The sequence below is a fragment of the Callorhinchus milii genome, unplaced genomic scaffold, assembly GCF_018977255.1.
Source record: "Callorhinchus milii isolate IMCB2004 unplaced genomic scaffold, IMCB_Cmil_1.0 Scaffold7, whole genome shotgun sequence".
NCBI classification, from domain to species: Eukaryota; Metazoa; Chordata; class Chondrichthyes; order Chimaeriformes; family Callorhinchidae; genus Callorhinchus; species Callorhinchus milii.
Genome location: NW_024704748.1, coordinates 21,666,858 through 21,679,724, shown reverse-complemented (window position 1 = coordinate 21,679,724; position 12,867 = coordinate 21,666,858). Strand labels below are relative to the sequence as shown.

Genomic DNA, 12,867 nt, shown 5'->3' with positions numbered 1-12,867 from the left:
TGATCGCCCTACGAAAGAAATTGCTGTCTGCAATGGGCTGCTGCGTTCACTAACAAATTTACAGTCACTCCACCTCACAGTAAATCCTGTGAAGCACTCTGAGACGTCCTTCCAATATGAAAGGCACTAAACCAAATGCAAAGCTTATTATTAATAATTCATTTTGGCTTGATTAGTTATGTAGATTTCTGCGATGAAACAGTAACCAGTGTATATTTATTTTAATCTACATTTAGAATCTATACAAGAGGTGTATTTTCCTTTGCCTCATTATTCCCAAATTGACTCCAGATTGTCATAATATTTTTAACTTTCAATGAATTAATTTAGGATTTTTTTAACAGGAATTCACAACTACTTTAGGTTGCACTTTATAAAATGGGCAAATTGTCTTTTAATAGGCTGTTAAAAAGCCACCAGTAGGTGATGCTATTCTAGTTCAGTTGTAAACTTTGAAAAGAGCTTTAAATCATAACAAATAAAAATGTTTGTGACCAAGTAGAAAAGATTATTTTATTTGGTGCCTTTTTTAAAAAAAATCCCAAATTCCAATTCATCCCCTTAATTTTTCGAACCTACTATTTTGATGTTCAGTCTTTCTCAGTACAGTTCACAAAATTCAGACCACAATTTCATGAAATTTATGAAATTTGCCAATACATTGTACTTGTAACCAGTGTGCAGGCCATTAATCAAAGTAAATCAAATGAAAATACAATAATTTTACATTCATTCAGAGAAAAAAATCAAATTGAAAGGTACGGTTTCTGCATTTTAGTCATAAAATATTTCAAAATAGACGTATCCAGAAAATGATTGCTGCAATTAGGGTATTACTGGAAATATATTTATACCGCAAGTGTGGTTTGTGGGTATGGATTACTGAATATGTTTTACTGCTCATTACACTTTAATTTACATAATTTATTCAGCTGTGGAGTTTGGCCTTGCTTTCCAGATACTCTCCAGGTCCCAGTAATTAATCATTGTAACTTTGGAAATGCTACATTTTAATAATTTTGTCACAGAGCTGGTTTAAATTTAGTCTCTGTGACTCACTGAGAATGCCACCCATTGTAGTTTGGGCCTTCATTACACTTTGTAAAGAAGCTTGATCTCTGGAAACAATTAGGATTTAAATTTTCATCTTCCTCAGAATTTGTGTGCAATGTGGGATGGGGGAGAGAAAGGAAGGTGCAGGGAAAGAGGGATGAAGGTGAAGAGGGAAATTCACACCATCAGACCAATTTCAGTAGATATATCAAAGATTGTGTTCCTATAGAAAAAAACAGTTGCCTGGTTTTGAAAATCCATATGGTTATATCTATTTGAAAAGCTCTGTACATGAAAAAAGTGAGATTTCCTTTCAGTGGAAGAAATGTGAGGTGGTGGATGAGACTCCAAGGCCTTTGATCTAAGCCCAACTCTGAATTTGAAGCCTAAAGTCATATGAACCCATGGCTTTAACGAATTCTTCCACCAGCTTTCTCAGACATACTTAAAAGCACAGCTAGGAATTAACTGATGGACATTAAGAATATAGTTAATTTTTCGCAAGATTGGTGAAAATTCCTACTCTAACAATTTTTTAAAATTTTGCTAGAGCAGGTGGAATATCACATCTCAGGGGCTTCAATACTGATGCTGGGATTAGAATTTGAGTTAAAGAAGTCTATACATAGGCTGCTTTAATAGTTCTAATTGCTCTCTACGCAAAGCCTGCCACCTGCCGCTAAAGATTCTTTATGTCAAAGTTCTGCTTCTTAGGATCAATATCTCTCACCTTAATGAGAACAAAAAGAACGTAGCCACTAAAGGAAAAGAAACATAAAACCATAAAGCATTTATTTCCTGCTGTATTTTCCAACCAGATTAGCTATGTTTTTACTCAAAGCATTAATCTACTCAATATATAAAGTAGACTGACAGCTTTTTAAGCACAGAGACATCAGGGCTTCTTATAAGTATGAATAGATTCAGTAAGTTGCTATTGGATTCTGTTAGCAATTTAAATGGCAATACAATAAGGACCCAGGTTTCACCAAAGCCTATTGTTGTATACATGAAACTTGCTTTTGGACTATTTCTTCTTAATTTACAGATGGACGGTCTGACATATTAACAGCCCCATGGATCATATCATAATGCTCTTCTCATTGTGATCAACAACAAATCAAGTATTGAGGCAGTTTATTCTTGTAGAAAGTGATGTGGTTAGTATTTCCTTAGCTATCTTCTGAGTGTAATATCAGCTGTTTTTAATTCACATTCTGACAGTGACTATCAGAACACCAGAAGTTAATTCTTTGCAAGATTGGTGAAAATTCCTACTCTAGCAATTTTTTCAAATGCTCACTGCCAAGCCATTATCTATCTACTTATAGCAGAAGCTGAGAAATAATGTAACAGTCAGCTATTCAGATTATGCTTAGCTATGCAATTGATCGGGACATCCAACCTCTATCTGTTTAAAAGATGTAATCAGATTATTATCTGTATGAGGACCTGTGTAATAATTTTAAAGTTCTCATTATGTGCGACTCCAATGAAAATAAACCTTTCCAAATGACATTTTAGTGAGTGAATTGATCCTTGGTCATCCACTGAAAAGTGCGATTGATCAATTTACACCATTTACATTCTGCTTGCCCTGTGCAGGAACTCCCAAAGGAGCTCTGATTCAGGCAACGGGGAACTAATTCAATCGGTTAGGAATGACACTGGACTGATGGAGAATTCTGGGCACTGATTCTAGAAACTGGAATGCTTCTGAAGCAATCCGTAATCTGTAATTGACTCAACATATTGAAGAGGTTTTCCACATTACAAAATTGCTAAAGCACATGCAGAGGTCTACAGATAAGTTTTCCTTACACATTTTTCTGTGTATTTGTCCATTTAGAACAAAGTAAGAATTACGCAAAATGTTTTTAACTGCTGCTCATAGAAGGGATTAAAAAGCAAACTTGACATTTCCTGGTTTCTCAGGCATTGAAATTGCTGAGTGACTCAATACTGTCCCCACACCTCTATTTAAACACATCTTGAATCCAATCACTCTATGAGCAAAATGGTTCATCTTCTGGACCCTGCAGCATCTTGCCGTGGTAAAGAACGTCATCTCTTCACACAACCCCTCATGAAGTTGCTAGGGGATACAGTGACAATACTTAAATATGCGTAAGTAAAATCAAACATCGGTTCCAATATATTGAATTGTTTTATTTCCTCTACATAAAAATATATAGTGCCATTCTTTGCTGCAGTTCAAATTTCATTATTTACAGAGGGGCCTTTTTGCTGTAACAATATTTCACAATAAATATCGTAAAAATAATGACTTTTCAAATATTCTAAATATACTTCAAAGCAGCTCCGCATAATTTACTGAAGTGAAGCGAGTTGAACGGTTCAGTAAGCATCTGAGATATATGTAAAGGTAGACATCATGCAGCCTGTGTTGAAAGGTACAGTGAGGAGAGAACATGAGCGAGCGAATGAGTGAGTGAAAGAGACATCCACCCACAAGGGTGAGAACTAGTCCACTGAAGCTGACAGGGAATTCAGTAATGATGTTGTTTTATATCTTGTTATTTCCTACCCTATTGTTAGACATTAGATGTAATCTGGATTAACACAAAATACAATTTTGTAACTGGGATCTTGTGCGTTTGTTTTTTTAGCAGTTTGAGTTTGAGCTGCACTGATATCAGTATATATCGCTCGAACAAGAGATGTGAGAAATTGAATGGTGAGAGAGAATAACACATTGTCATTAGTTACTAGAGAACAAACAATTGGTCATGATATATCTTTCCAAGTTTTGTCATTCTGTAAAATCAAATCCACACAGGGTTTTGCGTTAATGAATATGAGTAACCTTGAGTGCCAACTCTAATACATCACTGTAATATCAGACAATGGTTTGAAAATCAATATAAATCAATATAAAGCAGTCAGGCTGCACTCTGATCTGACGGCTCCACCTCTGCTGAGAGCCACTGAAGTTGCTTCCTTGGTGCCAGAGTTGTACTAAGTTGCTTCCAGGATGACTGATGCAGTCGACAGACTATCCTGAAGCCAATATCATGGCACAGACTGAAACCACCATATCCACTAATGAAGTCTAAAGGCCCAAAGGGGAATGGGGTTACACATGGACTAATAAATTGACTGAATGTATATGTGGCCAAGTTGAAATGAGCACTCATAGTGGGTTCTCCAGTTTCCTTTAATATGGAAGTGAAGAGTTGTGGCAGCATTTGAAATGTACCTTCATGTGCAGTAATTAGTAGTTTTGTTCACACAATGACTAACTTTTACTGTGCACATTCCTCCCCCCCCCACCCAATCTTATTTATTGACTACTGTTTTTGCTACTATTTCAAAATTTAATAGAAACCACTGTAGCCCATTTAACAATCATAAATTGCAATTCTACAGTTCAGTTAGAGTGGGATCAGATCCTACACTGTGAATTAAGTGAGAATAGATTACTGTCTACTGTAGTGCTTCAATATGTGCCACGATATTACATTCAAATCCACCCTAGGTTTGTTATTAATTCCAATGAAATAAATTGTAGTTCAACACAACTTGAAGTAGGTCAACCTTTTGAAGTGACCTTAAGTCACTTTCCATCTCAAATTAATTTCATATTTTGAAAACTAGGAAACTATTTTGTGCAATAAATATACATGCTAAATCAATGTTATGTACAAGAACAAATTTATTTGCATGTGTTTTATTACAGCAAGAAACTGGATCATGCTCCATTTCTTTCAATATTAAAAATTCAACATCTCAATAATGCAGAGATACACCGTTTTTTTGAAAACCTTTGTTTCAATTGAACTAATTTGGATAAACCAGACTTTAATCCAAAACAATGTACTGTCCATGCAACAAAAAATACATAAGTAACATTTGAATACATACAGTAGGTTCTTAAAATATAATTTACTGTTTGTCGTTATCTCTGAATGATTTCTCGGTATCATCAAGCAAATTGAGCTACATGACTGCTGATGCTCAGTCTCAGAAAACCTCTTAAGGATCTCGTCTATCAATTATAATAGCCTATTGCATTAAGCAACTATGATATCAAACACTAATAATGGGCATTTCATTCATTTTTTTCTACTTTGCTATAACATTTTGTAACTGATCACACTGTACATCATTCAAAGCGACAGTATGCACTTGATGTAACAAATTGAGTATTATTATCATTTCAAGTCATTGGGTAATATGCTAATGGAATACAGCTAATTGCATGTTCCAAATGAAAATGTCAGTGCTATAAAAGCTTTGGCCATCTCACCCATGTTGTGCCTGCACATCTGATTTTTTTTTGAGCAACAGTGTAAGCTCTTGTATGAAAATTTGGTTTAATAACACTTTTTCCTATCAAAGCTTTCCACATAAAACTGTGGATATGAAACACTGTTACTATTTACACATAAAACCTTTCAGTTCAATATCTCCCAACCCTCCCCTCCCTCCCTTCCCCGTATGAAAGATTCTGAAGCTATAGAAATCATTGTTTATTTCTAATGTACGGTAATGTAGTCCAACAATACTTTTGACAATTTCTTATGTGTAATAAAATGACTGTAAGTTATCAATCTGTTTTTGTGCCAAATTTGTTTGAATAATATATTTTACATGCAATGGTCCTTCCTAAATCAAGATTTTCACCTACTGTTAGCAAGATATTATTGTCAAAGCACAAAAACTAAATAATGAGAAATACAGATAAAGCTTGTTTTAAGCATTCAAATTCCTGTTAAATTCATGACATGATGTGCCATAATGTGGTTGCATAGAGAATATCTACCTTTCAATTCCGTGAGAATCATCCAGTTTACTGATCCATTTCTTTCTAAAATACATGAAATAAATTCACTGAGCAATGCTCTTTTTTATCCCCACTGTGATTCACTCAACTTCTAAAAACTGTTCCATGGACGATCTGTTTTCAAAAGCTGTTGAAAAGTTTTGTTAAGCTTACTAGCCCAGTGAAGCAGCCTGAGAAACGTTAAGACAAATGGAAAGAGCAGCCTAACCTCAGTCCTAGCTGCTACTTGTAGAAGAACAGACCGAGCTACACATGTGCAGGTTTCCACTTTCACCCTCATCTTCGGCAACTGCTTCAGCCCTTGATACAGATGGTGTCAGCTCTCCTGGCATTTTTTTCAACCTATGTTCAGTTTTTAAAAAGTAGAAGATAATTGAAATCATGTTACTGTTAGCTCACCGCATCCCTTGACCAAATAAATTAAGGTGCGAACAGCAAAGGTTCAGTTTTTCGGTGGTAAATTAAAAATGTGTATTAACCATTAAAGTATACAAGTTACTAAATGGGTGTAGATCTTTGAATGGTTATAAAAAAAACATGTTCTGATGTTCTGAGGCCAGGTTTTCCACAGGAATTGCAAGCCCTTATTTATAAATTTAATTGGAAGGAGAGGTTTTTGGAATCCTGAGCTGGAAAAGGTGAGCTCATTATTAATGGTGACTTTCAGTATTTCTGTGTGGACCTCATTCTGATTGAAGCATGATGATGAAAACTTTAGATCTAGATCATCGGCTTAATAGAGTAATTACTCTGTTATATAATAATTATTATTACGATGTGCATTGATGAAACAATATACATCAAATGTAAGGATTATTAATAGAGCATATGGTGAATACAAGGATTATTATCCTTGTCATATAATAACCATTGTTGACACAGAAACTGATCCTTTCCTGTGCAGAAGCCATTATGAGGAAGAGGGAAAGCGTGATTAACAGATTACAAATTACGATTTTTTGATTTTTGGAGGGGAGGCAATTTAAGCGGTTAAGAATATTACCAGAATATCACCATTCTCACTGAAAATATCCCAGACCAAGGCAACGTGAAGTGCAAATAACAAAAGCAAATGTAATATTGTTTGTGATTGTTGGGCAGTTAACGGAGATCGCTGCAGTATGATCTGTTATGGTTTATCTTGAAGAAATACTTGAGATTATACAGGGTTGAAGAGAGACTAATTGGATTATTGTAAAAGTAAGGTGCAGTGCCCCATAATAGGCTTTCATGGTACGATTTTAAAGAGCTTTGCCTTGCTTTTTAACAATTTTATTTTCAGAGAAACAAAAAACAAATTTTACTGTCTGTGAGCTGCAGGTTAATGTGAGTCTGCAAAATCTCATCTCTGGAACAAACTGAACAACAAAGGTGCTTTGACAAAGAGAATTACCAGAATTATTCAGTTACAATTCTGTGCAGATATCTGAATCTGGTGCAAAACTGCATAAATACTAATTTAGTTTATCTATGTATTATTGCTGTAAGGTCTCAGATCACTTCTTCAAATATTAATACAATTCAGAGAAGTACATAAGGTTAGAATTTTACTAGAACCACAAACTCGCAGTTTGACAGAGGCCTCTACCCATACAAGTTTGACTGATAGCTCAAAAAGTAAAAAAAAGGCAAACTATATCACTCTATAAGGGCAATTCGAAAGTAATTTAAAAAAAGAAAAAAAGGTACCTTACAAAGCATGTTAGAATCGTACTTTAAGGGGAGCACTGCACCTTTAAGTCAGTTTGAATATTAAAGCAGATGGTAACTCCAGGCCTTTAAGGTATTATGAATTGTAAGTGTTTATCCCTAATTATGTCCCAGATTCGTTTTAATTTAGAGAACCTATTCTCCAAATATTGACTTTTGTAGTGCTTCCCTGTGAAGCCCTGCATATCACCCACCTCAGTAACTAAATAATGGAATAAAGGATGACTTACACAAAGGAGAGCTCCTTGGAGCGTGCTTAACTTCTTATACTTGGCATCAGTGAGCAGTCTGAATTTAGGCAACTAAAGCTTATCTTTTTCCTTCTAGCCTCCAGGGCAAATAATTATAGAATATGGGGAAAAGACAAAAAAGACACCCTAGGATGAGTTTGAAACCTTCCTGGTCACAATCAGAAAGAAAACGTGCATTTTTATAGCACGCGATCACATTAAAACAGCTCAACACAACACTAATGATAGAAAGCAAGCACACTTCAAAGACTCAATACTCAATATCTGAGTCAATAGTCAGTGTGCTCCAACATTAACGTATGTCGTGGAGATTATACAAGATTCCAAGAAAAGGATGAATGAATAAATAAATAGGAATGACGATTTGGACAACTTAATCCAATGAACAAAAACTACCAGGGACTCATTTAGGGATATTCACTTAACAAATCCACAGGTTACCTGGAGTCATCTCCACCTTTCACACCTTAATTCCAAATCACACAAGGAAATTTAATTCTACTTATTCAGAATTGTGCAGGACTAATCAGCAGAAGGCAAAGATTGAGAACGATGCTTGACCTAGTCAAAGATTAAACCCGTGTCATTACCATTTTCTAAAAGGAAGACAGCTGCCAGTCCAAACTGTAGGTTTTGATCTTGGTAAAACTTTGCATTGATTTTTCTCCCTAGGCATTTAAAAATATTTACATTGAAATAAACTGAATGACGGATTCACACAGAGAATATTCCTGCTAAAACGGAGCTGGTTTTAATTTTACAAAATCTAAACAACCAACCTCAAGTTGATGCTTAACTGTTTTTAACTACCAAAAACAAATTTGCTTTGCTGGTTACTTATTGGCTGCATTTTCCTGCTGGCTTTAATCAATACCCGTGTTTATATCACCGGTGACTTGTTTTTCTCGACTGGCCAGCAGCAGTAAAACAGCATTCGCAGCAGCTGTCTATTGCCAGAGCTCCAGGTTGCAAAGATCTCTGCTTTGATGTTCCTCTTTGTGTGCGGGGACAAAGCCAGTTGGGAGCTGGAATTGATCCTGTTGCAGTAGAGTTTTTACCCTCGATATTTCTCACACAGAGCTCAGTCTGGTATCCTGCCCTGACAGAACGGGACTCCAACTGTGTCTCAGGCACAATTCATCAAACAAAAGATCCCAAACAGAATACTTACTGTTCAGTACTGAGTACATGAACTGATAGATGCTCGACTGGATAATACCCATAACTGGATATTCGAATATAACTCTGGCACACAGAAGCAAAAATGGGTTTTTTAGCTGATTCTCCATTGGCAGAGCCACTGGTAAATCCACTATTGTCCACCATGGGTAGAATTACACTAGTATTCCAAACAACATTAGTTCAACCTCTCATATGTGTCATGTTATACATTCCAAATAAATATTTCAATAAACCGTACAAGACAACTGTGAAGTTACCTGGATGAACGCAATTTAGGGAGTTAGATCTCGTTTCATTTCAGACAACTGAATTCTTCATGTGCAGTCTAATTTGCACTGTAGCTTCAAGATTAATGATAAAATGCTCTTACCATACTTACTTTTCTCTGTTGAAGATCATAAATTCTTGTCTCACTACTTCTAAACACTCCTGGAGATACTCATTATCCTTTTAGAGAAAGGAAGAGAACATAATTACAAGAATATGAATTGCATGCATGCATACATGCATGCATACACACAGACAAACAAATAGACAGACAGACAGACAGACAGACATCTTATATAGTCTGAGTTAGTTTAATAACATAATAACGCTGGGAAGACTTACTGACTGGGAGCTATCCTTGCTGTTGTCCCTTGATTTGTTCTTTGCCAGCCTTTTCTTCTTTTTGTGCAGCGGTTTCGACTCTAAAATCATTTCTTCTAGTTCAAATGTAGGGTCGCAGTGCAGCCGACCTTTCTGTTTAATTGGCAAATAACTGTAGTTATTGATTGAAACAGGCACCGTCTCCAAGCTAATTGTGGTGACCACATAATAGTTGCACATTTAGCATTAGGGTCACATCTAGAAAGATTGGTGGGTTGTGTGATAAGAATTAAACGGTTTCATTCAATGCAGAATTGTCTTGCTTACATTCGGAACGAAGCCAGGTTCCATCTTCTTTTCAAAAACTGCGTCCCAGTTGACATCGGTTAAGTAGGGGCAGCTCTGAATCTCTGAAAGGCTGGCGACCCGATGCTCAGGGTTGACAGTAAGTAACTGGAAACAAAGCCAACATTTGTGTATTTAATTATAAATAAGTATTTATAAGTATTAAACAATAAATTAGATATCAATAAATATTGATCAGATTTTTTTGCAGGATTTTTTAATAATGTGTAACCACATTGAGATATCCACTGTCTGTGTTTGGACCCACTTCTCTAATTCCAGTTTCTGTCCACCTAATCTAATACGCCTGCATTCCACTACAATATCCTGATAATTCTTCAGCTATTGCAGTATTTAAGACTTAATTTTATTTGATACAGGATTTAAGGACTATTCACTAAGAGTATTTTCTCTAAAAATGAACTGGTTAAAACTTTAATAACTTTCATTTTTTTGAAAACAACTTGGGCGAATTACTCTGCTTGACAGCACTTATTACTTGAGTTAGTAGCTTCAGCTTCAGACGCATGAGTGGGGGAATTGCTGGCCATCTGCAAGGGCAGTGTGGAGTCCCTGTAGCTCAGTGGTTAGAGCGCTCGCCTTGCAAGCGAGACACCTGGGTTCAATTCCAGACAGGGTGAAACCTTGGGCAAGTTTCCTTACACCACACGCCTAATAATAACCCCTTCAAAACAAAAAAATAATAAATTGGTCATTTTCAATCCACGACTGTTTGTGGGACACTGCTGTGCGCAATTGGCTGCCGCGTTTCGCCCATAAATATGCAGTCAATTCACTTTACAGTATATTCGGTGAAGCACTTTGAGACGTCTAGAAGAAGTGAAAAGCACTATATCAAATGCAAGAATTATTATTATATTATTATTAGTGTGTAAAACAGGGGGCAGCTTCCACATCATACAGGACAGAGTTCTGCTTACAGAAATTGCTGTTAGAACACTGAAGACTAAGAAATATCCCAAACAGTAACTTTATTCTGAAGGAAAATAGAAACAGTGGCTTTGTTATTGCTCTGGATGCAGGCTCGTGGGATTAGTTCCCATACTGAGCAACCAGATCAATATTTTGTCCCAAGGTTCATTTAAATTACTAACTCTGTGATTTATTAAGGCAATGATTATTTTTCAAACCATCAAAACAAGTCAAAAAAAATGCAGCTTTAAGGCAAATAGTGCCTGGCTCTCTGCTGCTGCTCCCCATTCATCATGCCAGAGAAAGCCATTGTCCAATTAAAGGAAGAATGCAAGTGAATTCCAGCTAAGTAACTGTTACGTCAAGAGTTCATTGGTTGGAACATGCTTTCATCTTTAATTAGTCACAGTAGGAGAGCACTGACAAAGCATGGACGTAAAATCTATGGTTCCACAGGTCCCAAACCTACTCTTGTGGTTTAATAATTGCATCAAGTAAGTTCAGTAAAGTCATTAGGAAGCATGGAAAAGGTCGTTCAGCTGATCAAACTCACATATGTTGCAAATCATGCAAAAATAATGTCCCCTTATTAAGAACTCCACCCATCAACTATCTTCTGTGGGAAAATTCTGCACCGATATTTCCTAATCATAAAAACTATCCAACAAAAGCTCTAAATTATCCATCTATCGTCACACTTCATTGCGTCTTGACAATATCTCAGTCTGCACCTGCCTATATAACCTCCAACCATATCCCGAGCATATATTGTACTTATTCCGATCACTTTGAAGAAATTAATGAATGTAGCATCGATTGTTTTCGTTGGGAGGATCCGTTGCTCATAACTGAAGCTGATTGACAGATAGCTGCAATGTTATAACAGTGCACATGTCTGCCCCTGTTTGGCAACATACCATTAGCAATTCATCAATCAATACACCGAAAATTAAAAGAATTAAAATTGGTAAATATCAATCACCACTTTTACCTTCAGTTCAGTCAGGGAAATATTCACCAGATTAGAAACAGGAGGTTTGAAAAGCCACTTTTGTGCCAGTTAAGATCATCCATTCACCCACACCTGGTCTCCATTCCTGCTTTGCTCTGTAGCATTTGTGTAATTGGCTGCCGTGTTTCGCCCACAAAAATACACAGTCAATCCACTTTACAGTATATTCTGTGAAGCACTTTGAGACGTCTCGAAGACATGATAAGGCGCTATGTCAAATTCAAGGATTATTATTATATTATTGTGGTTAAGAATGAATTATCCAACCATAGTTTTAAAAAAAACTTCAACAACAGAAAAACAAGAACATGTTAAAAACTACTCTGGAAAAGGTGTTTTTCAACCTGTAGTCAATGAACTAGATTTCAGTAACCTCAGAGAAATTTCACACCTGCCTTTGGCTGTTGGAGGTGGAGCACTGTTAAATTTGACAAGGTTGCCCCACATTTGAAAAAATATACCAGATTCATTCCAGATACCAGAGGGCAAGTGAAAGTTAAAAACTTTAAAAATATATATATCTGTAGCACCACTCCTTTATACTTATACCAGCCATTCCCTTATTATACGTACAATATATAGCTGTAGGGGTAAGTTGAAGCAAAGAGGAAGCTTCAAAAACGTAAGACAAAAGAGGAATTGTTAGCAAGACTGAGTTTTTACTGGTGGAATCATAAAGACAGTAAACTACCACAAACTAAATTCTAATTTTTTTCAATATCCCTAAAACATAACAGTAGAGCTCCTGTTCCTCCACAAGATATGCAATTGGTACTAAGCTATGTCGTTGCCCTTTTCTCCTCTCACGATCCCAAACTAACCTCAGTTATTTTTCATCCTGGCTTCATCAATGAAAATGCTGCTTCACTCCCTACTGCTAATCCCACAGATCTCACTTAATCTACACCATTTTCAAGATGAGAGTGAAGCAGAAGCAGACAATCTAACCAATGCTAATGGCATGTTGGATCTGGCGACTTTACTAG

General features: G+C 36.2%; 1 protein-coding gene across 4 annotated transcripts in view; it reads right to left on the bottom strand.

The window, feature by feature from the left end:
- Positions 1 to 4,711: 4,711 nt before the first annotated feature.
- The window catches only part of LOC103180419 (serine/threonine-protein kinase 32C), an 80,450-nt gene continuing 72,294 nt past the window's right edge, over positions 4,712 to 12,867 (bottom strand). Inside the window, exons 9-13 of one of the 4 annotated variants that reach the window (XM_042337076.1) lie at positions 9,919 to 10,044; positions 9,613 to 9,744; positions 9,383 to 9,450; positions 8,412 to 8,489; positions 4,712 to 6,202 (exon numbers count right to left, since the gene is read on the bottom strand). In XM_042337076.1, coding sequence (XP_042193010.1) covers positions 6,076 to 6,202; positions 8,412 to 8,489; positions 9,383 to 9,450; positions 9,613 to 9,744; positions 9,919 to 10,044 — 531 coding nt within the window. In that variant the 3' untranslated portion in view covers positions 4,712 to 6,075. Of the gene's footprint in view, positions 6,203 to 8,409; positions 8,490 to 9,373; positions 9,451 to 9,612; positions 9,745 to 9,918; positions 10,045 to 12,867 lie in introns of those variants that run through there. The other 3 variants (XM_042337077.1, XM_042337078.1, XM_042337079.1) reach the window with 3 other exon arrangements.